General features: G+C 46.4%; 1 protein-coding gene across 1 annotated transcript; it reads right to left on the reverse strand.

Annotated features, from left to right (window-relative positions):
• Positions 1 to 1,646: 1,646 nt before the first annotated feature.
• On the reverse strand, positions 1,647 to 23,601 carry XKR6 (XK related 6). The gene is made up of 2 exons (XM_066314617.1): positions 23,406 to 23,601; positions 1,647 to 4,724 (listed from the first exon to the last, which is right to left on the reverse strand). Exons 1-2 carry the CDS (start codon positions 23,587 to 23,589, stop codon positions 3,760 to 3,762), a joined length of 1,149 nt encoding a protein of 382 aa, XP_066170714.1. The 5' UTR covers positions 23,590 to 23,601; the 3' UTR covers positions 1,647 to 3,759.
• Between the last annotated feature and the right edge of the window lie 406 nt (positions 23,602 to 24,007).

Here is a 24,007-nt window from a genome sequence, read left to right on the forward strand (position 1 = left end):
CCACCCTGAGCTTTTGGCTTGGCAAAAGGCGCTGTTTGGCAACAAGATCACAGGTAATCCCAAAAGGAAATGGTCACTACCCCAAACTGTCCACCTGGAACATGTTGGGGCTAGTGGCAGAGCACGTGCTTTACGTTAAGGCTGTAATGAAGTCCTGGAAAAAGAAATAGTTCTTCAGGGATGACACAGGCTCTCCCTGGAAATCCTTTGCTAAATTAAGCTGCTGATGGATATCATTCAAAGAAAGGAGAAGCAGAGGCAGAAAGTTTATGCAAGTAAAATGACACAATCTTAACTCGCAGTGGAGGCACCTGCCTTAGTTGTTATCCACAGTACAAGCCACGAAGGAGGAGGACTTTGGAACAGGGACGTGCCAAGCCCTTGGTTAAGCTGGTTTGGTTGTGAGAAGTTAGCACTGCATTGAGAAGTAAGGACACTTCCAGAGTGTTTTGCCCCTCCGCTCCTGGCACGGGGCAGAGGCGACGGCTGTTGGTGTGGTGGTGTGGAGTAAGATCCCGTTCCTGAGGGAAGGCAGGCTGGAGTTGCTCATGAGAGGCAACACTGGAGGGTCTCCTCCTCCTGGCACCTGGTGACTGTGCCTTGGCTCGTTGTCACTGTCCTGGTGGGAAGGGTCCGGCTGTTCAATGGGGTCAGTGATCAGCACCACATTTCCAGACCTCGAGGTTGATGAGTTTGGGGAGCAGGACCTTCTTACGGTGTTTTTGAAAACGAGAATGCCACCTCCTGGAAAAATGGTCCCTGAGGTACAGCAGGGCTGTCTGCCATCCATTCCTTTCTCATGCTTTTGCCACGGAAATGCAGATGTGAGGAGGAGAGCTCTTCATGCAGGGACCACGGGGAGGCTTTAAAAGGGGAATGAGATCAAGGTAAGCCTACACTAACATTAAAGGCAAGTCAAAAGAAAGTTCTCGAAGGAGAAATGCAGGCCTGTAGCTGGAGGATGGGCGCCTTTGTGTTTTTAGGACTCAGTAGGTGGGGACGGCCAGTTCACTTCACAAATTACCTCTTTTTATGGAGACAGCACACTGATCAGGGGAAAAACAGGGTGAAATGTTAGTAGGACACTTGAGAAGGGACTGGCTGTGGGGCACAGACAATGGAGAAGGGAAATGAAAGCTTTTCACAAATATATATCAGTTCATGTATATATATATACACATATATATATGTATTTATGTGCACAGCAAACAAGGGACTGGGGAGTTAGGTAGGGGATGACAAGACCAAATCCCTCCCTTTGCATGAAAATGTGACCATCACATTGGTTGTAATCAGAGCCCAGAAACATCTGCCTGAAATGGAATTTGACTGGGAATTACAGTACCAGTGACAATTTGGCTTTGTATAAACTTTGCCGTGTGTCTATAGTTTGGCCTGAAGGAGTCCTGCCCTCCTTGAAAGGGACAGACACCAGTTAAAAGTTTCCTTTACAAAACAAAATGAAACAACTGAAGAAACCCCAATATTTTCTCAGAACATTGCAAAGGATCACTGATTGAAAAAAATGTTTCTCTTCAGGTATATTCAGGCGAAGAAAGCATTCAGCTTCTTTAAACTGTTATATAAAATTGGTACTAGTTTCTTTAAATACTATCATAATTAAAAAAACCAACTGATTCCTGAAATTAAAAAAAAAATCATAATCATAATTAAAAAATAGCCCCCCATGCTGATCTTCTCTTCAGAATAGGTCAGCATGGGAGTTTCGCACCCTAGACAGTTACAGTATTTCTGGAATAAAAAATTGCAATTACACACAGAAAATACTACAGCATTCACTTAAAAATATCTCATTTTGTTGTTGTTGTTTTTTCCCCTCCCAAGTAGAGGGATGGTGGGATTGAAAAGATGCCCTGAAACGGGAATATTCCTTTAAAGGAGCAATACTCTCAAAACGGAAAGAAAAAACCAAAAGGTGTTGAATAGACGCAAACCTGGTGATTTAACCAAAAATAAACAAAACAAAAACCCCGAGAGATTCCAGCACAGAAACAGAATCAGAATCGATGAGAATGTTCAGACACCGAGCGGGTTAATTCGGAAATGTCATGACAACCCCACAGCCCTGGGTTTGGGCTTTGCCAGCATCGGAGGTGGCAGCATCTCCCAGCGGTGGAAGGCTAAGCTAAACCACGGCGCTCTTGCTACGCTCTTGGATTTCCTCTGGTTGTTGTTTCTCGCCATGTACTTACAGTAGAGGGTGACACGAGACAGTTTTGTTTTTTTTATCAGCAGTTCCCCACACGTAACCGAGTCGAAGAATTTTTCTCAGCTAAATCACAACAACAACATCAACGAAAATTACAAAAGCACCAAATCATCTCGAGACGTGAGTCAGTTTTACAGGTTATTACCGTTTGAAGAAGTTTTTTTGTTGGTTGTTTTGTTGTTGTTTGTTTTTTGTGTTTTTGTGGTGTTTTTTTTTTATATCCCGACTTTTCATGTTTTGTTTTCCTTAAAAACAAAACAGAAACAAAACAAAAAATCAAAACCCAAAAATCCCCAAAATGGAACGAAGGATGCTTTACAATCACTTTAAGGCTCGCACTGAATGAGACATGACAGGTCTTACACGAGATTACAAATAATACATGTATGCCTTTCACAGCCTTAAAATGATACAGTAGGTCAAATTATTTTGCCAGTCACTGATCAAGTATTGTGCCTTTAAATTGACTCGCTTTTTGCTACCATGCTGAGTTTTATTATTACTGAAATAATTATTACATATGTGGAAATGTACTTTCGGATCATGTTTTTTGGTTTATAATTTTGATAATTTCTCGTTTTCCAGAAATCAAGGTGGCAGGCCTTATTCTGGGCTCAGACTGTTGGTGTTTGCTCCACTGGAGACAGTGGGGCTTTAGCACGGGCAGTTGTTGGGAACAAGATCAGATCCTGTATTTTCACACTGATCTGGTACAATCCCACCTTTGTACAGGGTCCATTTCCACAAGGAAAATGGTTCCAGGGTGGGGTCATCTTTATAACACGACTCGGTCAAGGCTTGGCCCAATGGTGTTATAAATTCCTTGCCAAATTATCTTAAAGACCTGATTTTGTCTTTCAGCTGTTGGGAAAAAATCAAACTCCATTTGGGTTGTCTTGGCTTTGCTTTCTTATCTTTGCTTTCTTATCTTTAGATATTTGGAGGGTTTTTTTCTGCTAAATCCAATAAGAGCAACTGGATTAATATTTTTTTCCATACTTTTCTCTCTTTTTGTTGTTGTTGTTAATTTTTTTAAAATTTATTTTAAGGTTGGCATTTCAGTTAGATGGTCGGTTTTTCTTCTGTCTTTTTTTTTTTTTTTTTTTCCTGGCATATAATCATCAAAGAGTTTTGCATGAGAAAGGTGACAGTACTTAATGAAACTCAGCACCTAAGGGCATAAGGCAGTTGTAGGTTTGTTTGTTTGTTTTTTTTTGTTTTTCAATCAGCACCAATCCCATAAATAATGTTCTACACTTGGTGTACGGTATAAAACTGATGTGGAGATGCCTCCTTCTCCACCTGTGAATCCTAGGTGTGGAAGTTGAAATACTGTTTCTTGTGTGTAAAAAACAAAAGAAAAGTTTTTCTTTTTGTTTTTACTTACAAAACATAGAGAATATCTTTTTTTTTTTTATACATACAGCAACCAGAAAGAAAGCTTATCTGAAGGTTTGTGTTTGTTTCATGATCTGTGTTTACCGTAAACAAAAATAAGGTCCCCTCTTTTACTTTTGCTTTAAGGAGCTTTAAAGTGAAGATTCATATTGTAGCAACTCATATAAGAGAGGTCCATCTCTATACCTAATACCTACAGCTGTGGGGGTGACATATTGGAGGATGTTGATAGTTCTTCTTAACCTCCTGTCTACAAAATGAGCATCCCAGGCAGGATATCTTTTTCTTGGGATGTCAATCTTAATGAGAGGCCCCTCGGGGGGGTAGGGTCGCCCAGATGGAGTAGATGGTACCATTGCTCTCACCTGGAAAACGGGCAAGCAAGTGTCAGCTGTGAGTTCCTCCTGTTGCTCCGTGACCGCTCTGGTGGGCGTAGCCTGGGCCCCCCGGTACCCAGGGGTTTGAGGCGCCATGGGCTCAACATCGGGGGGCAAAGGAATGCCCCAGAGCAGCTCGGCGCAACAGGAGCTGGCAAAGATCTTAGCTCTTGGCCCCATGGGATGCAGCACACCATAATATAACAGCATCAAAGCTATCCCAGCAGCAAAGCTAAGAAAGACACAACACAGTGCTGGCACGGCATAGGAGTCAGTGGTGTCGGGATCTCTGTAAAAATACCAAAGGAGCGTCAAGGCAGCGTTCTCCGTCAGGACCACCGTGTAATACGCAAACATTCGGTATCGAGTCCGCCCTTCCTTGACATTAAACCAGCAGAAAATGTACACAATCCCTACCACCATGTTGAAGAGGATCTCCTCCCACTTAGACATGCAGAAATCTGTCCCACCATGGATGATCCAGAAAGCCATGGCACACCAATGGACCACTACAAAGATCCCAAAGTAGAGCTGGAAGATGGAAGCAAAGAGAGCAAAAGAAATAACTCGGGATGAGATGGTGAAGAGGCGCCAGAAGAGATGGATGAGGGCCCCTCTGTAGCTCATACTCTTCTTGTCGTCCCTAGAGTCCCGAAGAAGCTTGTGATAGGAGGCTAGCACCCAAGCCAGGGACATCAGGGAGGCCACAGAGGACACACCTGCCGGAAGACACACAGATCCACTGAGTTAGACAGGAGCTTTGGTGGAAAACATCATCTGCTCACTAAATTATTGCATCTGGGGCAGGCTCGGGAGCCTGAAGGTTCAACTCACGTCAGGTTGTCCTTACAGTCTGGAGGAGAGAAATACAGAGATATCAGCGTGGGAATTGGAAATGGTGCCGTATTCAGGAGTTCTCTGACTCCTTGTCCTTATCTTCCTGAGCCACTGGATCGGCCACCCCACCCCAGCTGTTCCAGTAGGGAACAGCCTCTGTGCTCATCCTGACTGCATCCACATCTGAGAGTCTGAAATCCAGATCCCATCTAAATGCTGAAGCCCAAGTGTGAAAGTTACTTTTGTGAAGAGTGGAATCTCTCTTGGAATGCACCACAGTAAGAGCAGGACACCTGTATTCCCTGTAACTGCATGGATTCTTTTTTAATTCTGAAATGCTTTCATTTAAACAACATTCTCATTGATTCTGCCTTACTCAAGAACCCCATTTAGCATTTGCCTTCTGGAAAAACAAGGTTTTTGTCCCGTGCACATAAACATATAAATCCAGGGAGCATCAAGACTCATCAACACTCTCAAAAGAGTCCCAAACTCAAGACCCTCAAAAGAGTCCCAAACAAAAGGATCTGACCTCTCCAGCAAATCCTCTGCCTTGTTTCCAGGATGGACCCAAGACCTATACTGGAGGTAACCCTTCCTCAGTCTTGTCTCCTGGCTGGAGCACCAATCCAAGTCACAGTGATGTCAGGGACAGCAGAACCTCCACTGGGATCACCTTCAGTCCCCAAACCTTCCCTTGCACCCCGACATGGGGCAGAACACCTCATGATATTCCAAAGGGACCTGGTCTTATTCTCCATTCCAACCAACACTTATACAATTTATTTCCTCCAGAAGATAAAGATAGTGGCCTCGCCACACTTGAGAGGCTTTTAAAAATATAATTCCATTGATTATCACAAGGGTAGATTGAATGACTCATGGAGCAAAGCATCACAATAAAAATTAAGTGAGAGATTCCTGGGAAAAGAAAGAGCTGCTGGTATCTTATTCCTTTGCCCTCACTGCTGCTCACTGGACAGCCATTCTGGAGGTGAGGAAACAGATGATGAACCAAAATCCGTATTTGAGAAGTTCAGTAATTTAGTAGCTATGGTTGGATTGGGCCTTAGTCAAAGATTTATTTGGGAATATCAGATAAAAATCCAAAGGAAAAACTGCAAATGGTCCCAAGCAAAACAATGAGAAACGCCCCTCCATCTCTGACGTGTAACTGAGTGAGAGGTCCAGATCTTATTTGTCTTTTACTTCTTTAAGAAAATCCAAGGAACATCTTGCTGCATCTGCTCAGAGTTAAAAAGGTAAAATGCTCAAAACCCCCTAAATTTCATTTTCTCCTGTTATCGTTCCTCTCTGCTCACAGGGGCCTGGCTTCCATGGGAATACAAATAAGATTCACTGACTCCTCAGATCTCACACTATAGAATTTATCTTGGGTTTGAGGAGCTCACCCTGCAGTGTGGCAGGGTCAGATTTCCCTTCTTCCAACCTATCTGTGTCTGGAGGAGAGATGATGAAGAAGCCCAGGAAGGATAGCACACTCCAACTCTCCTCTCATTGGAATTCTCACAGCCTGCAAAGTCCACCAAAACTACACCTTTTCATTAGCTCTCGAGTTTCCCTCTGAACCCCTTGTCTTTGGGCTTAAATGTGCATTAGAATTTCAGACCAAATTTAAAAAAAACCCAACTAACAGCAAAGCAATGACAGCAGTGGCCTTATCCAAGGCAGAAGCTTTAAGCCACCAGCTTTAAGAAAATTACAGTTTCCCCTGAGTTCAAAGTCCTCACTAAGAAACATTTGCATGTAGGACTTGGGGATTCCAGCCCCAGGCTCACAGAATGGTTGGAGTTGGAAGGAAGCCCTGGAGATCATCCAATCACTCTGCCAAGGTAGGATCACCTGGAGCAGGTGGCACAGGGACACATCCAGGTGGGTTTGGAATGTCTCCAGAGAGGGAACTCCATGCTCTCTCTGGGCAGCTGTTCCATTCTCTGCCTCCCTCAATGTAAAGAAGCTCTTTCTCTTGTTGAGGTGGAACTTCTTGTGGTTTGTTTTATGGCCACTGCTCCTCAGCCTGTCAGTGGGCACCTCTGCAAAGAGTCTGACATCATCCTCTGACACCCCTTGGGGGTATTTGTATGGGTTATTGAGAGCCCCTCTCAGTATTCTCCAGACTGAACAGACCCAGCTCCCTCAGTCTCTCCCCATAACGAATGGAAACTTCTAAATATGAGCAGCCTCATACTCAAGCAGATGTAGATTAGATTCATTTTTAACCTACTAGATGAGTTACATTTTTGGTAGACTTTATTAACAGTTTTGGCAGGATGAGTCATGCCACAAAGTTTTGTTATGTGTATAAGTACTGTTTGTTGCACTGTCTCTTGGTTATTCAGTTTAAAAACTTTAAATGATTAGCAGGGAAAAAATATGTCATTTATTGCTTTATTTTAGTGGTGTTTCACTAGAAACTTGTACAGCATGAGACGTACTTGTACAGGGAAACTCAAGCAGCACCAACCCACAGGAGACAGATGTGTCACCCTGGATTAAAAATGTTTCTGTTAGGCTCATTTATTCCAGAAAAGAGAGGGGAATAAAATACACCTGAAACAATCCCCCAGTTTGCACATAAAGGCTTTACCTAATGTTGTCAGGGCAGAACCCTCCACTAATCACAGCCTTCGCTGTAAATTGCACAGAGCTGGCTCAGAGAGTTGAGTCACTCGCACGGCACCCGGGCTGCTGACAGTCATCTGAACGTCTCCTCCAGCCAGCAGAGAGAGGCAGACACCCCCAGAAAGTGATTCAGCCTGTCCTGACATCCGTGTGTGGGACAGGGAGGGGTTGACTCATGCTCCCAAGGTGGCTGACTCCATCCCTTGCCAGGGGACGTGCGAGCACTGGCAGTCAGGTGGGATGAATCCCCCCTCCCTGTGCAGAACAGCTCATTGTCTCTTCATCTGCACCAAGATCTGAGGGAAAGGATCTCTGGGCATTTTGACATATTTCTCCTGTTGTGTAAAAGTTCACAAGTCTTGTGTTGAATGTGAATTTTGGCACCCTGGCGATGAGCAGGATCTGTACCTGGGTGTAAGGGGGGAGATCTGTAGGTGGACGTCAGCAGGAACCATGGAGTAATGTAAAGACTTTTACATCACTCTTACTTCTTACTGTGTTGCCACAGAAATTATTCCCTGGCTTTTTCACACAGACCTCAATGACACAGCACTTTTGTCATCTTGAGCAGAAGTTTCCCATTCCCAACTTTCCCTGTGACTTCTAGCCCATGACATCATACAATTTACAATTCTCACAGACTGTGGGATGAACTGTCCCTGTTTTTCTTCCTACCTTCTCCAGACCTTATTTCTAAGCAACTGTAGAGATCTCTTCAATTATAACTGGAACAAAAAGTCTTGAAAAGTTGGATCACATGAGCAATAATTGTTTATTTTGATTCTGACTCTTGCACGTGGTAACTGACAAACCTTTGTGGAGCACGAGTAGGTTTCAACTCCCTCCCAAGGTTTGTTTATCAAAGGGATGAGGTTGGGTAAACACTGAAGTCACTTCCAAAAAAGCCCACTCCCACTCTTCCCACTCTGTTCTCAGTCTTGGGAGTGGAACATCCCCACCGTGCACAACCACAACTCTGTAGGCATCTCGAGCCAGGAGCAGATCAGCTCCTATGGGGCTGGAAGCCTTGCGGCTGCAGCTCTGGGTCCCACCTGCCCACAAGGAGTCAGACTGCCATGGATTGGGATTCTTTTCAAACCTCTCTGCCCTAGGGAAGCCATGAGTGATGCACAGGCCAAAGTCAGCACCATCAAGGAGTCAAGTTCCTGTGTCTTGAATGACACAGCACAAGAAATAATCCCCCAGATTCCTTTAGAAATGAGCCCTGAAGCCCTTGCAGTGAGACCTCTGCTCACCTACATTCAGCACGGGGAGGTACAGCTCTATGATGTCCCATTTGACAGATGAAGCAGCAAGATTTGAAGGATCTCATATAAAATCCAAGCTAAAGCAGGGAATAGTTCTGCACATCACAGTGTGCTTGACAAGACATTTCAGACAGAAATGTGGAGTCTAATGTAGAGCTTCACCACAGGGTGTCCACGGTTAAATGATGTCTCTTTGCTCAGAGGAGGATCAAAGCTTAGTGCAACCATCACAGGTGGGAATCCAGCAACATTTGAGACACTTTAGGATGTTCCAGACCACTGCCTGGAGCTGGCAGGTGTGACAAACTTGCATACAGAGGACAAGAACATTTCTGAACTGGGAGCTGGAGCGAAGGAAGGCACTCAGGGCATTTCAAATGACTCCACTTGAGACTCAGAAAGATTCTGCCTTTCTCAGGGGAGCTCATGATCCCTCTTCAATGATAAGCACATGTGGCACAGAGGCTGTGCAACAGGAAATGGCACAGAGGGATGAGAAAGCAGTGGGAAATAAGGCAGGTGTATAAAAGTTAAATTTCTGAGAATGTCAGACCAGGGAATAGATTCTCTGAGAAAGGGAAACAAGAGCTGTTGCTTTGGATCATGAAAACACGAGTGGATTGAGTACAATGCAGACAGTGATCTGATACCAGAGGAGAGGAGCCTGAACAACTCTGAGTTCAAGGGAAACTGCTGAAGCTCACATGAACACCCTGAATTTCATCCTGGTTTGGTTTTCCTGCTCTGATTCCTACCCACGGTCCAGAAAAAATAAAAAAAGTCATCTCAGATTTGTAAAAAGGCTCTTTGGAACAAAACTCATCCACATGAGAAAGAATCAAAACAATGACTTCGAATTGCCATTTCTGCTTTTAAAGCTTAGGAATAAAAACAGTGCAGGGAAACCCATCCCTGTCTATCTGACCTACTCCTGCTATGCAGTGATGCAGGGTTTTACAACCAGTCTAATAGAAAAAAAAAATCACACACATACACATACAAATGAATATTTAAAATTAACAATATACCCATTTTGGCCTTATTCAGGGTTGTCCAGCTGAGGAGAGAGGATTTTCACTAGGGGCAGGTACAGGTTTTATCCAGCTGCAGGTTGTTGGTTGCCCATAATTTGGATACAGTCACTGTAGCACATTCCCTGACTATTTCCTGTGGTGCCTGTCCCTTTAAAGTTGAAAATGATGCCTAAACAGTGCTCTATTTCTTCTTTGACATTAATTCTCCTTAAGACTCTACTAAAACAAAATGGGAAGATACCAACATTTCTCCCGGGTGAGTGGGATGGCAAATATTGAGCCTGACACGAAACCTTCCCTCAGCCCCTGTGCAGAGGCAGCTCTTGCTTAATGCCAAGTGCCACGTTTCAGTTCATCCCCATCCCTCCCTGGCTGCTCAGGCCCCTGTGCTGTGAACCCTGTTATCCTGTTTTCCCCTTTGGGTGGCATGTTCCTCCCTGAAGCTCAGTAGGAGATGAGGAACAGGCTTTCATTTTGATGCACACAGAGTGAAAATGCATTTTATACACAAAAGAGATCAAACCAGATCCTGCTTTTGTAACAACAGGGCCCGAAAGTCACTCTCCCTTATTTTTTAATCTGATTTAATTCGTTTGTGTCAGAGTAAAAGAGGTCAGAATCAGACCCCAGGTCTGATTTTCATTGTTTTCTTGATAGATTTTGATTCTTGATCTTTCTTTATCCTTCCCCATCAGAGGAGGGAATGACTTGTGTCTTTTTTCCTTTATTTTCCCTCTTCATTTGTCTCTTTGAACATGGAAAATTATGGAACATTGCCAGTATATAAATAGTAAAGGGCTGCACAGATAATTTTGCCATTCATTTTCCTCACTGGATATCAGGACACTTAGGGAGTTTCTCCAGTGTGCCACCAGTCCAGTATGAATGATGAGAACTATTCCACCTATTGTGAACATGATGTGAAATTCTGACCCAGGAATGGCTTCCTCACATTATGTGACACCTCTCTGCTCTACTAAGAGCTGGAATTACCAGAGATGAAAATCCAGATCATGTAACTGGGGAGACTGGGAAAAGACATCACGCCAGTGTCCTGTCCTTTGCTCTTTTCTAAAGGAAAATAATTTGGTTTCATCAGGCAAGGGGTGAGTTTCACATCCTCAGCACCTGCTCCCTTGCTAGGGAGACCCTCTGGGTCCTTCTTCCAAGGGGTATCACATCCCCACTCACCAGGATCCAGCTCACCTGCACACAGCATCACCATTCCATAAGAAATAGGAAACTGCTGATGACTGGGAAAGGCAGGAAACAAAGGTAACTCCTTTCAGGGACAGATTTCCAAGTAGGTCTGAATAACAAGGAAGACTTCTACCACCAAATCTCACTGGAATCCCACACAAGGCTGGTGTTGAGTTTCTGTACAGGATAGCCCATGCCCAAGCTGTCACAAGGAGAACTCTTCCACATTAGACCAGAGGCACATCTGTGTTCCCAAACCTTTCACTGTGAGAAAATCCATGCCAGGGCAACTCCACAAAAATCTCCCTGGCATGGAGAGCTGCGCTCCCACCCCTCGACAGTGCAAGTCTGGCTCATGTCCTGAAATGCTGCTTCCTAAACCCCTTTCCTTTTGCTAAATTAAGATGTCCTCAGTGACCCCAGAAAAGCTGAATCCCTCCTTAGTTCCTCCTCCAGCCCACACCTCAGCACTGCCTTGAGGAAGCGTCCAAGAGGTCACCAAGGACTGTGTTTCCAAAGGCCTTTCTTCCCTCTGCTTTCATCCTGATGCCTTTCAGCTGTCCCCAGTGCCCCCTTTTCCCTGCTGCAGGAAGAGGCGACTGGCCACACTCATCTGATCTGTGCTCTCATTATCTGGGCTGCTTCTGTCGTGTCTCCTCCTATTCACGTCCTCTGTGAACTCGGGCACTCCAAACCAGCTCCAACCCTGCAGCCATCGAGTCTTGTATCTCCTCCTGGATGCAAGCCAGAGACTGATCCTGCTGTGAGAGGCACGAGCACCCCGGGCCAAGCAGAGATGGGATAATCCACCCTCTGTTTGGGATTGTCCTCGAATAACCTCAGTGAAGTGTCAGTCTCCTGTTCAGAACTTTGGCCAGCGCCCACCACATCAGGATTGGAAAAGATTCCTCACTGTTCTAAAACCCTCTGTGTGCAGATGCCCTGTCCATCACGTGCCTCAGGGTTTATTTCACCCCAGGAATGCTGTCTGAGACATGGGATGAGTTGTCTGGAAGTGCCTCTGTCTCTCCATTGACTCTTCCTGGTGAATCATGGGATGGTTTGAGAGGGAAGGGTCCTTAAAACTCATCTCATTCCAAGCCCCTGCCATGGGTAGAGACATCATCCACTCTCCCAGGTTGCTCAGATCCCATCCAACCCGGCCCTGAACACTTCCAGGGATGGGGTTCAAATGGAAATAACTGGTTATTTCAAACCGAAATAACCAAAGAAGAACGTGGTAAGATGAGCAGTAGGTGACAGTGGTTTGGCATCCATCACCTCCACGCAAGAGCTCAGAGGAGAATGGTGAGTGTTAGGAAGGTGAGAGAGGAGGATTGGAGGATTGCTGTTAGGAGGAGAAAGGAGGATTGCTGAAACCTGTTCCTGGCCCCAAGATGAGCAGAATAGCCCACAGTGGCTCCTGCAGAGCAGAAGCTGACAGACCCAACGTGATGTGGGCGTATTCAAGTGGCACGACACAATGAATTTATACCACTGAAGGACAAGCAGGTAAAACAAGCCCCCAGCACCCTCCTGATGTGAGAAGGGTGCCATGGTCAGTCAGAGGACACCCTAGAACAGCCAGACAGAGTTACCAACATCCTTGAGTGGTAGGAGAAAGACAACATCCCTCTGTTACATCATTGGGAAGAAGACTGGTCTCAACAGGCCTGTGTGTACACAGCCCTCATCAGCAGGAAAATCCACTTTTTGCTTTCCATAACAGCCTTGACCCTTTCCCAGGATACTGACTGCAGGTATCTCAGGTTTTATCTGTTTATGTAGGGAAAGAAGCTGCTGACACCTGTTTCAGAGCTGGAACATTTCCGGCAGCACTTAGGGGAAATCTCACTCCCTATGTAAGCAGAGGTCCACAAACAAGCCTCAACTCACTTGGCTGATTGAGGTCCTTGATCCTGTGTGGTGAATTGTCACCACAGACTGGCTCATAAAAACCACCAGAGAGGAGAAGGACACACGGGAAAAGAACCTGGTGGTAGTATCTGAACCCCAAATGAGAAACAGGATTATTTGTTGACCCTGAGCCCAGCTGGCAGAATCTGCCATACCCATCCTGTTAAAATCCCTCAGGAGTTCTATCCAATCTGCCCGATGGGAATGGTTCCTGGACTATGTGGATTTGTTTTCTCATGCTTGGGAAAGCTTTGGGAAAGGGCTGGCAGGCAAAGCTCTACCAGAGACCAATTTAGCACAATCACCTGAGTGCCAGTACTTGGGCTCCAACGCTGGTTGTGTTACAGGTATAAAAAAAATCTGATCACAGTCCTCTGTTTATCACAACCATGGTCGTATAATCCCTTTCATCATGTTAAAAATAATGTGGAAGACCTTTGGCTCAACTCTCCAGCACCTGGAGATAAAGCTTCTCATATTATCAGATTTTCCAGGCTGGGCAGAGTAAATTAGTCCAGGTGGTTGCTGTGTCTGGACAGCTCTAGGCAGCCCAGACATGGCAGGTAGAACTTAGGTAAAGTGTAATCCAGATGTGGGGACAGGTTTTCTGCCAGAAAAGTGTTATTTTAGCAGGATAGGGTAATCCTTCCAGGAATCTGGTCTCAGCTATGCTGCCAAAATTATGCCTGAGGAAAATGCCAGTGTGAGTCCACTGCTAGAACTAGAGGCAAATTCTGCCTTCTGCAGAGCAGCCTCTTCTGAAACAGCTCCACCCAGCCACCAGAGCCTCTGGTGGGACCCTAAGGATAGAGTTCAAGGAAATGACAACACACAAACTCACTTTTCAGGGGGAACAATGCATGATAGATGTCAAAGAATCCCATTCAGGACCGTGGAGTGAGTTTGGTGGTTTGACTCAGACTGAAAGAAGGTGGAGACAATCAGAGAACAGAGAGACGCACACAGTCTTGCATTTCGAGTTCCTATTGGTGTGGCATAAATGATATAAAAATATTTATAACTCAACACTATTTAGTTTGAAATGGCTCTTCCATTTTGAAGCTTCCCCTAAATGTTAAGAAAATGGAATGGAAAGAATTCGCAGTTTTCTTTTCAGCAAAAGCAGATTTTATTTTTCTCACTGAAAGAACCCCCACTTCAGCAGATGCTGAAGGATGTTCATGCAGAACAGTCCTTTCCTTTGTGACTTTTGGAATGAGAATTCTTATTAATCTTACTGATGATGTTTTCAGTGTCAGAGTGGGGCTGCATGGATGGTGTTTCCAATCAGGAGAATTGCTGTTATCACTTAAATTTGGGTTCATGTGGACCAGTAACGCACATTGCAGCAGCAAGGACTCAAGTGCCAAAATCCGTCTAGGACCTTCCCACTACACTCAAGTTCCCCTTTTCCCAGTACATCCTCTGGAGATCATGAATCCCACAACTCCCTGACTCTCAGGTGAGCAGGAGTGGCACTGAAGCTGATAGACAAACCCAGAACCAACAACCGTGTGCCTCTCTGTCTTCTAATGACCCACAGACATGAAAGAGAGATGGTTTGCTCTGAGCTTCGTCTAAACCCCTCCAGGCAACAATCACCTGGGTTAATTCTGCACTAGAAATGTGCTGGGAAAGCAGCAGCCAGGATTTCCCGGCCACAGATTAGCTTGTTTGGAAATAGAGCATGAGAACTGCTCTTCGTGTCTATTTTTGTCAAAAGCTGCGTGAATTGCCACTCTTTTCAGGCCGAGGTGCCCTCTGCACAGTCATCACTGTAATTATAAAGACTTTTGAGTTAAATCCCTGTTAATCTGAAGCCTTTAAGTGCTGTCTCAGAATGACACTGAAAAAGAACCCCACCTGAGCCCCTAGAAGTGAACAGCCACAGATGAGAGGATGTGAAGCTCCTCGAGACACCCCAAGAGGTTTCATTGGAAATGCTCCACCAGGATGCTCCTCCAGCAAGGGCAGGATTTAACTCTGTGCAAGCAGAGCAAAATCCCTCTTTGTAGGCAATGTTAGAGGGCAGGGGAGTCACACAAACCTGGCAGGAACAGGAACACAACCATCTCTAGAAACTTCCAGTGCTATTTCATGCTGAGAACTTAGGTTTTGTCCCTTTGTTAATTAAAATAGTCTTTCTAGAACAGGCTAGAACAAAACCCCCACCCCAAACGTGGTTACTTCAACTGGTAAGAATATGATAGCAAAATCCAAGAGGGGTTATTCTTGGAGAAAAAAAAAAATCACATTTCACATTCAGTATTCTGGTTCTTTGTGAAGGGCACTTTAGTTACAACTTCCAGTAGCCAATACTTTGCTAAGATTTTTGAATATATCAAATCCAGCAGAGCTGCTTCCAGTTTGAATTCTGAAAATATCAGAAGGAGCCTCCTATGCTGATATTTTTCACACCTAATGATATTTGAACTCTACTGTTAGAAACACTTAGAAGAGAAACATACCTTAAGGAACTGCTGGAATGCACTGAAATGGTGAAAAAAAACCCCACCAAACCCTTTTGCTAAGAAAAACAACATATGGCTCCATTTAGCATAAAATCTTTTCTCACTCATTTCTATCTTCTAAGTAGGGATGGTTGGCATGAAACAACAGGACTCTACAAACATGTACAATATATGTGCATTTTAACACTGCAATCTGACAACTGTTACAGCACCTCTATCCTGTCACTCTTTTTTTTTCTTTTCTGTTTAAAATTGGATGAGCATTGAAGCCGTCGGGAAAGATGTAAACCTGCCTACATCAAGTCAAAAGGATGTTGTAATCCTGCAAGTGGGGGCTAAAATACCCTGAAAAAGAAGGGAGCAGCACCTCAGGGCTGGAAAGGAAAGCCCAAGGAGTTAATTGTCTGCTTTGGAGAGCGACCACGAGAATCCCTTTTTCCTTAGCACAGATCTGGGGCAGCTTTGGACCTTGTGCCCAGAAATCAGTGACAAAGCCAAGCCTAATTCTGTTGACTGCTACGTTCTTGGTGGGAATTGTTCTTGCCATCACCTGAGCCAAGCATGGGAATTGTTTGGGTTGGTGTTGGCTGCCGGGAGCTAAAAATGTGCCAAGGGCTGTGCTGATAAGTGAAGCAGAGGATGAACAAGATCTGGTGGCTGTGCTCGTGTTCTGGTGTGTTTTGGTTTGTCAGCAGGGATGAAACCCAACAGACTTGTCCCCAGATTGGGAAAGCAACATCTCCTGCCAGGGCTCCCTGAGGGAGCCTCCTGCTAAGAACACAGCTCCCACGGGCTGCTCCTTGGAGATGAGACAACATCAAGGCAATGCTTCAAAGGGTCTGCGACAGCACCAAACAGGGATCCTGATAACCTCCTCTGGTAGGCTTGGACACAGGAAGCCTGCAGGCAATTAGGGAAAGAACTTCATCCCAGGTCTGGGAATGATTTTGGCCTGATGGAAAAGAGGAAGGGACCCAGTTCTGATCACACTCACTGGCCAAAGAAAGAGGTCTCCTTACAGAGACATGTCAGCAGTGCACACTTTGTAACCTCACAGTTCATAAACCTTTGATGCTGTGTAGGGGGCCCTTGGTGGAAATGCCTCAGCATAATCCCAGCGGAGGGGACTGGTCCCCGGGAAAGAAGGAGCATCTCAACATTCCTGGAGAGTACACAGGGCTGGCATCAGTGAGGCGAGTCTGGCAGAGTGCTCCTGCGAGGGGGAGTGACAAAGTGACAAAAACGGATGTGGTGCAGCTGGTGCTGTCTCGCAGTGGGGTAGCTGAAGGCACCAGGGACACTGATTTCCAAGGATAACAGCACGAAACTCTTTCTTCCTCTGCTTCCCACATTTTGTACACTCTGCAAAGACCTATGTGATAGGTGGCAGGTCAGAACTTGGTGTCTGCACATGCAGTCATGCTTGTTGTGGCTTATTTCCTGCATCTTTTTGCCTTTTGCAAGCATTTTTGGGACCTTGATGTACATCAGACAGGGGCTCCTGTGCCTAGTGGCTGTCTCCCCTCAGTGATCCTCTGTGTGGAGACATGGATGTTCTGAGGGCACTGAGAGCACGAGGTTGGTCAAATGCCACTTAGGACAAAAGCCACTTCAGGAGATTTCTACTGACTCAGTAATTTTGCTGCATGCCCAGGCTCAGAACTGTCAGCCCAAGCTAATCATTAAAAAAACAATTAATGGTTTCTGAAGCAGGAGAATTCTTTCTTTCAGAATTCATTGATTTTAGGTTGCATCAACTTGAACTGCTCCACCTCCACCAGGGGCAGAAGCACAGAGCAGTCCCTGCCCAGCAGGGAAAAATCTTTTCCATGATTTTTTGCACATGCCAGAGCCTATGAGCTCCCTGTTTATCTGCGCTCTCCTAGATGCCTGACAATAATCCTGCACTAGAGTAACCTGAAGCTAAAAATAATTAAATTCCCATGTATTCCACAAACCAACAGCACCTTTTCCTATGCTCTAATCCCAAACTTCCCATGAGAGGTGTATCTCCAGAAAGCCTGCAGCATGGAATTACCCAAAAAAAAAAAAAAAATCTGAATTTCCTGCCTGGAATCTGCTTGACAAGAACCCAAAGAACCTCTCTCCATGCCTCAGTTTCCTGGCTGGCCCCCAGCTCCCGGGAACAGCATGAGCTAATGCTGTTGTAGTGCTCTGATGATGTAACCCCTTCCCAGTGATTACCACAGTCTGACAAAGCCTAAAATTGGCAGCACTGGCCCCCTGCCAGCCCTGTCCCGTGAATGGTGACTCATCTTTCCTGGCTGTGCCGTGTCCTGTGTGTGACGGTGACACGTGGCACGGAACAGACGGGGAGGGTTTTTATCAGCGCTCCAAAAATAAGAGCCAGAGACATGGCAAGGTGGTGGACAGAGAAGCTGCAGGTGGGGATGGGCGAAGGGATGACATCTCTCTTTGGGCTGCCTCCAAATCCCATTGGAAAAAGGCAAAAAAATACCCCAAAAAAGCCTTCCCTGGCTCTGAGGGCTCCTGGATCCCACGGCGTTGGGACAATACGGCTGATGATGGGACAAGCTGTGCCATGCCAGCGTGCCTGAGGCTTGGCCTGCTCTCAGCATGCCAGAGCAAGGCGTCCTCAGTGCCACTGCCAACTGTGGAGATGGCTTTTTGATGCTGCTGGGAGCTGGCTGGGGACCAGAGGCTCGTTTCCAGCAGGGCACCAAATTGCTCCCTGTCATCTGGCTTTGGTGGGAAGGCAGGAACAGAGCCATATGCCCCAGCCTGGCAGAGCTCTGGAGTCATATGAGTGGCCTCCCAGGTGAGCTGCTCATGAGTTCAGAGCTATCTGGGCCTCCTTGGGCTGCTGGTGAATATTTAAAGGGAAATTGTGGTGGAGTCAGGACAAATTTTCAGGGCAGATCATCCCAGATCCTCCCTGCCCAGCAAGCACACGACTGGTGGGATCCTTTTCCCACATGGCAATGAGCAGCTGCTTTTCTGCTTGTGCCTCTTCTGTCACAGGAAACCAAGCCTGGGTGAGGGATGTCTCCCACTGCTTTTGATCCCCAAGGAATGACATGGGAAAAAGAGGAAAAAAAATCTGCCTTTGGGCAAAGTTTTAGCATCTATTTTTCTTCATGATCTGTCTCAGAACCTGAGCCAAAGCCCAAAGTGTGGCTCTGGTAGATCTTGTCCCCACCCCATCTCCTGTTACTGAGGACTTTATAAGGCAAAGACTTCTTCAGTCATACACTGAAGTTCTCTTGGTGGATCTTAGGAAAAATGCACCAGTCAGGAAGAGGATTCCTGCTTTGCAGAAATAGGACTTTCCCCCACAGAATCTGCAGATGCCATATTGAATTTTGCACTAATCCCCATGGCATCTGGTGTCTGCATAGAATGAACCCTGTTTTTCTAATGACATTATGGGACTCGGCATAAATGGGGACAATTTTGTGTTGTGAGAGCACAGAGATTGGGTTCAGGGGTTTGGATCCCTGTTTGAACATTGTTGGATACACCTGTCTGGCCCAGGCCAACATGAAGGGTCTCGCACTATCTGTTAGTGCTCCTTTGAGTGGTGAAAAGGATGAAATTTCAAATCTGATGAGTCTTTTTTCCACTTTCACTGGAGACCTGGGGATTTTAGTCTCCTCAGTTATGTTCAGGGCAGTGTTGATATCACTTGAAAAATCACTTTTTTGAACACCTGCAGGCTGAAAGTCCCTTTTTAACTCAGCCGACCAGCTGAGTCTTCTAAACTAAGTGACAGGGTAAATCATCTTTAGTTTGCTCCTGCAAAAAGGGATCATAAATGATAATAAATGGTCCCCAGACATGGTACAGATGAGGGAGAACATGGTAAAGGAATAGGACTTTTCTTTGGGAGGGTCGAGATGATTTGCACACACCCCCAGGATAACTCTGCAGCCAGCACACCTCTGTAGCTGGGATGTCTGAAATTTATTTTAATGCCTGATTTGTATCACTCTGCTTAAAAAGATGAGCCCCCAAACCTCACAAGTTAATGTTGCTTTCCCTTAAATGCATGAGTAGCTTCAGCCTACTCTGTGAAGAGTGCAGAGACCTCCCAAAATCCTTGAGATTCCAGCAGGACTTTTCAAAAGGAAGGCTTATGCTGCAAATCTCTTTCAGATCAACTGCAGGGTTATCGAGGAAGTGGACACAGCGTCTGTGGAGAGATGTGGCTTTTTTTTGGAGGGGGACACCCTGTGCTGAAAACTGCAGCCTCATGCAGACAGAAATCTTTGCATAAAGAACTCGTGCCATGAGTGGAAGGACTTTGGGGCTTCTGCTAAATCTCATTAAGCTTTAAAGAAGTCACATGAAAAAAAAAAAATTAAGTGGAAGCAAACCTCTTTAAGAGGAGATTTATGCCAGAAAAACTGGAATCCCTCTCACCTCCCTGCCTGCCTAGAGGTTGGGTGTCTCCTTTAAGCTGGTTTGATCTGCTCCTTCCCACTCAGTGCAGAGGAAACAGCACCTTTGTGGGGTGAAGGGGGTTAAGGATGGTTTGTTCTGCAAAGAATGAGGTGCATTATCTGCTGGGAGTCTTTATGGCATGAGGATCTGGGTTGGTGAGCTTTTTCTGTTGTTAATGTTAGGTTTTCCCCTGCAAACACGTGATTTAAATCAGAAGTTCTCTGGCCATTGTTGCTCAGGAGTCTGAGAGATGGATGCTCTTTTATCCTCTCCTAAACCTCAGACACAGTTAAGGTGGCTGAAGGACAATGCTGCATCATCTCCAGCATCCCTTCCCCTCCTTCAGCCTTATCCTAATGGTAGGTCTAAATGCATCAGGTTCCCTGGAGAAAGGTGCTGCTGGAGGTTGTGCATCTCATCCCACCTCCTTCAGCTGTTTTTGACAGGAGCTGTTCCATGTGTTGGATCCATCCTTTCTCCCTCACCTTCTCTTGACTCTATTTTGGGCCCACCCAGCTGTGGTTGTAGCAGATGAATTCTTCACAGAGGACCTGCCTATCAACACCGGCTCTTTCCATATGGATATTCAGGAGCTGATGTTGTTCCATTTGCCCTACCAGCCAAAGAATTCCAGCTCAGGCTCTCAGCATTCACCTTCCACTGCCCACTTGATGGAGTTCACAGAGCTCTCCCCTCTTTTCTCTCAGTGCTCTTTTCTGTTGTTCCTCAGACAAGGGTGGCTAAGCTGGGATCTGCTCTGCCTTGTGCTGGGAATATGGTGAAGGAAGGAATCCTGACCCTCATGAAACCCCAGAGGTCTTGTCCCAGGCTTTACTGAGGCTGGGTCTTGACCTCAAATTCCAGTTCCAGCACTTACTGCTGCTGGATGTTCTCACTTTGGGTGAAACTGCTCTATTCTTTGAGTGCTGAAGGAACAACAGACACAGGTCTCACCCAACCTTCTGACACAGGTTCCTCTCATGGTCAAATAGTTCTTGCAAGGCATGATGAGGTTTTTCCTTCTTCCACCCACCCAATAGATTGAAACCCAGGAAATTAAACATTATCATGATTGAATCCCTCTCTGACAATCCTCCAAGATGAGCCCTTTCTGCCACCATTTTGTGTGGCAGAAATGCTTTGGAGGAGAGGCTCTGGGTCTGAGCAAAGACCTCCAGGGTGTTCACTCTTCTTTCCTCAACAGCTCTCTTAACACAGGAACTAGGAGACGAAAGCAAAGCCTCCTGATAACCATTCCAATAACTCCCTTTCCTTAAATAGAAGTTGACCTATTTGGGGAAAAGTGGAGCCTGGGCTTGGCATTACAATCTAAAGAGCGGGGAGGGCTGGGGCTTGGATGAGGGATGCATGCCACAGGCAATGGTGAACTGACCTTGTCTGGCACTAAATGGATCCACAAGAGTCTGTGGGGGATGTATGGAAGCAGCTGGAATCTGGACACATCAGCAGGGGCTCTACCTGATCTTTCAAGCCCTTCCCTGGACTGTTTTTCCATTGTGCATCCCTCAGGGATGCAGCTGATGCTGTCCCTGTTTAAAGGCAGAACTGGCCCCTTCTTGTGAGGAGCCACGCTCCCACAGACTTGATGAGCCAGGAGAGACTTGATTTGGTTTTTAAACACACTGCCTTCCTAACAGTATCCGCCTCCCTTTGCTTTCCGCCTGCTTTAAGGGAAAAAAATAAAAAAAAATCTTTGATGCTCCTTTTCACAACGGCTCCTCTCAGCATTTAATTTGCTTTTGTATAATTATGGACCGGCTGGGAGGAGGAGGAAGAGGAGGAGGAGGGGGAAGAGGAGGAAGAGAGAAGCACCGAACGGGCACGGAGGAGAGCTCTAGGAAACCTCGCACCAGGAGTCAAGGAGCGCTGAGCAAGCTCCGGCGCTCTCATCCATCAGCGCCCGCATCCCTGGCACAGGCGGGGAGGGATGCAGGGAGACGATGCGCTGGGGACCCGGCGAGCTCGGCTGCTGGAGCGTGGCGAGCAAAGAGCCCTCCAGGGCTCGGGGAGGCAGGCGGGGACGTGCGCTGCCTTGGAAGAAGAGCGCAGCCGGCTCTGCGCGCTGGAGGAGCAGAGGAACTGCAAAAGCCGGGGAAGGGAGGGGAGGGGGGAATGTTGGAAAAAAAAAAAATTTAAAAAATGATGCAGCTCCTTCAGTGGATTAGGCAGCCGTTGCCTGGAAGTGGCAATAGTGGAAGAGCCACGGATTTGAAAGCCTGGAGGGATTATTCTCCCGCGTTGTCTGACTCGTAGCACAACAGAGGCCAACAAACTTCACCCGGCGCTTTCTGCGGCGAGTCCAACAATCTGCAGAACGCCCTGGCAAACCTCCCGGGCTGTGATTTCTGCATTTTCAGTCGGGTTAATAATGTTAGAAGCAGCAGGGAAAGGGGGCTGGCAAATGTGAGCCGTTCTAGCAGGAGTTGTAGAAAGGCATATTCATCATGTCAGCACTTTGGAGGCCTGGAGAGCTCGTGATGAGAAGTTTCAAGAAAAGACTGCATAAATAGGAGGAGGGAGGCCTCTATAAACAACTCTGATGGACATGCTGGAAATACAGAGCAAAGGGAGAGTGGTTGGCCTTCCTGGATGCTGTAGACAGTGGTGACCTTGGCAAACCCAGAAAAATTTAACCTCAAAGCAAATTCTAATTTCAGTTCTCAGCTCCAAAAACTCCTCAGAAATGACACGCCCCAACCAGGCTGGCTTTGGGAAGCTGAGTGTCACTCGTGGTGGATGAATTGAGCAGGGGCTGAATAACCCAGCAGCTCCACTGCTGGTCCTTGGAGAGGATGATTGTCCCTCAGGCTGGTCACCCTCAGGCTGCCAGCATGGCCATAGGGTGGGAGAGCTGCTCGTGCCAGGGCTGGGACAGGGCCATGTCCCTCTCAGCTGGGACAGATGTGCCATGCTCAGCACATCACAGCAGTGGCGGGCACCAGAATTGGCAAAATATTCCCTGTGGTGGCTTCCAAGCCTCCTCTCATCTGTCTGCCTTTGCAATTAAACCTCCACTACATCCCTGTCCCTACACAGTCCCCTCCACTTCCTTCCCCTTCTCTTTTCCTGGGCTTGGTGAGAACCATGGTACCAATGGCAAGACCTTAATTCCTGGGCAGTCATCAGAAAAGGACCTACAGCATTTAGCTGTTAAGAACTCCCCCTTTTTACACTTAACACCATCAGAGCATTGCATAGGCATTGAACCATTTGTCCTCACAACACAAACTCAAATCTGGCCACTTTTATCGCCCTACTTATGTAAGGAGGGAAACTGAGGCAGGGAATGGTCGTGTTTGCCCAGTGCCAAGCGACAAACAAGTGGTGCCACAGCAGCAGAGCCTGTTTGCCTCCTGCTGACAACACCATCATTCCTTTATCCTGGGCATGGAAGAGCTGAATCCCATCTTTTCCTTGACACTGACTTTTTTTATTTTATTTTTTTCCCTCAGAGGAACGAGCAGATTTTTTACCCATCCAAAACCGGCAGGGAATTGAGCAACACGTCCATCAGCTGCTGAGCACTGGGATCAGAGGGGAGAGGCTGGAAAAGTGAGGAGAAGAGGTAGGGAGGGGACACTTACATGGTAATGTTTCTGCACGGTTCTTTTGGATCATTATGCAGAGCTGTAGCACCAGTTGAGGGGCGCTCTCGAGGAAGGTTTCCAGGAGGCGCAGCATGTTTACGTCTGCATATTCGTACATCATAGCCCAGTAGAAACGCCGCTGGTGTTCCTTCCGCCTCTGGCTCTGGATCCCCAGGTACATGGTTCGGATATACCTGCAGGAAACAGGAGGGGAAAGCTGGGTGTGAGATGTTGGGGTGCAGCAGAACCTGCTTGTGGGGGGAAATGGGGTTCTGGTGAGACATCAGGGTTTGCATGGTTCTTCCCCTCCCTCCTGTCGGATCTGAAGAGGACTTTTAGAATCTGGCTCATCGTTAGTGTTGGAAAAGACCTCCCAGATCATCGAGCCCAACCTTAGACTGGCTGCCACCCTGAGAACAAAACCATATAATGAAGTGCATTTGGTGTTGCAAGGGTGGGAAGACTTGAACTGGTACCACCCAAACGTGAAGCCTGGGAGCAGGAAATGCTTTTGAAGCACAAGGAAACAACTCCCTCACTTAATTTTCATCACAAGAAGAGAACCCACACAAAAAATACTGGTCCTAACACTTGGAAGT

Source organism: Sylvia atricapilla, chromosome 3, assembly GCF_009819655.1.
Source record: "Sylvia atricapilla isolate bSylAtr1 chromosome 3, bSylAtr1.pri, whole genome shotgun sequence".
NCBI classification, from domain to species: domain Eukaryota; kingdom Metazoa; phylum Chordata; class Aves; order Passeriformes; family Sylviidae; genus Sylvia; species Sylvia atricapilla.

Excerpts from the sequence above, each read along its gene's own strand:
- XKR6 (XM_066314617.1), bottom strand. The coding sequence starts at position 23,589 with ATGTACCTGGGGATCCAGAGCCAGAGGCGGAAGGAACACCAGCGGCGT. Across the intron at positions 4,725-23,405 it reads CCGTGCAGAAACATTACCAT|GTGTGTCCTCTGTGGCCTCC; the intron begins GTAAGTGTCCCC and ends GTCTTCCGGCAG.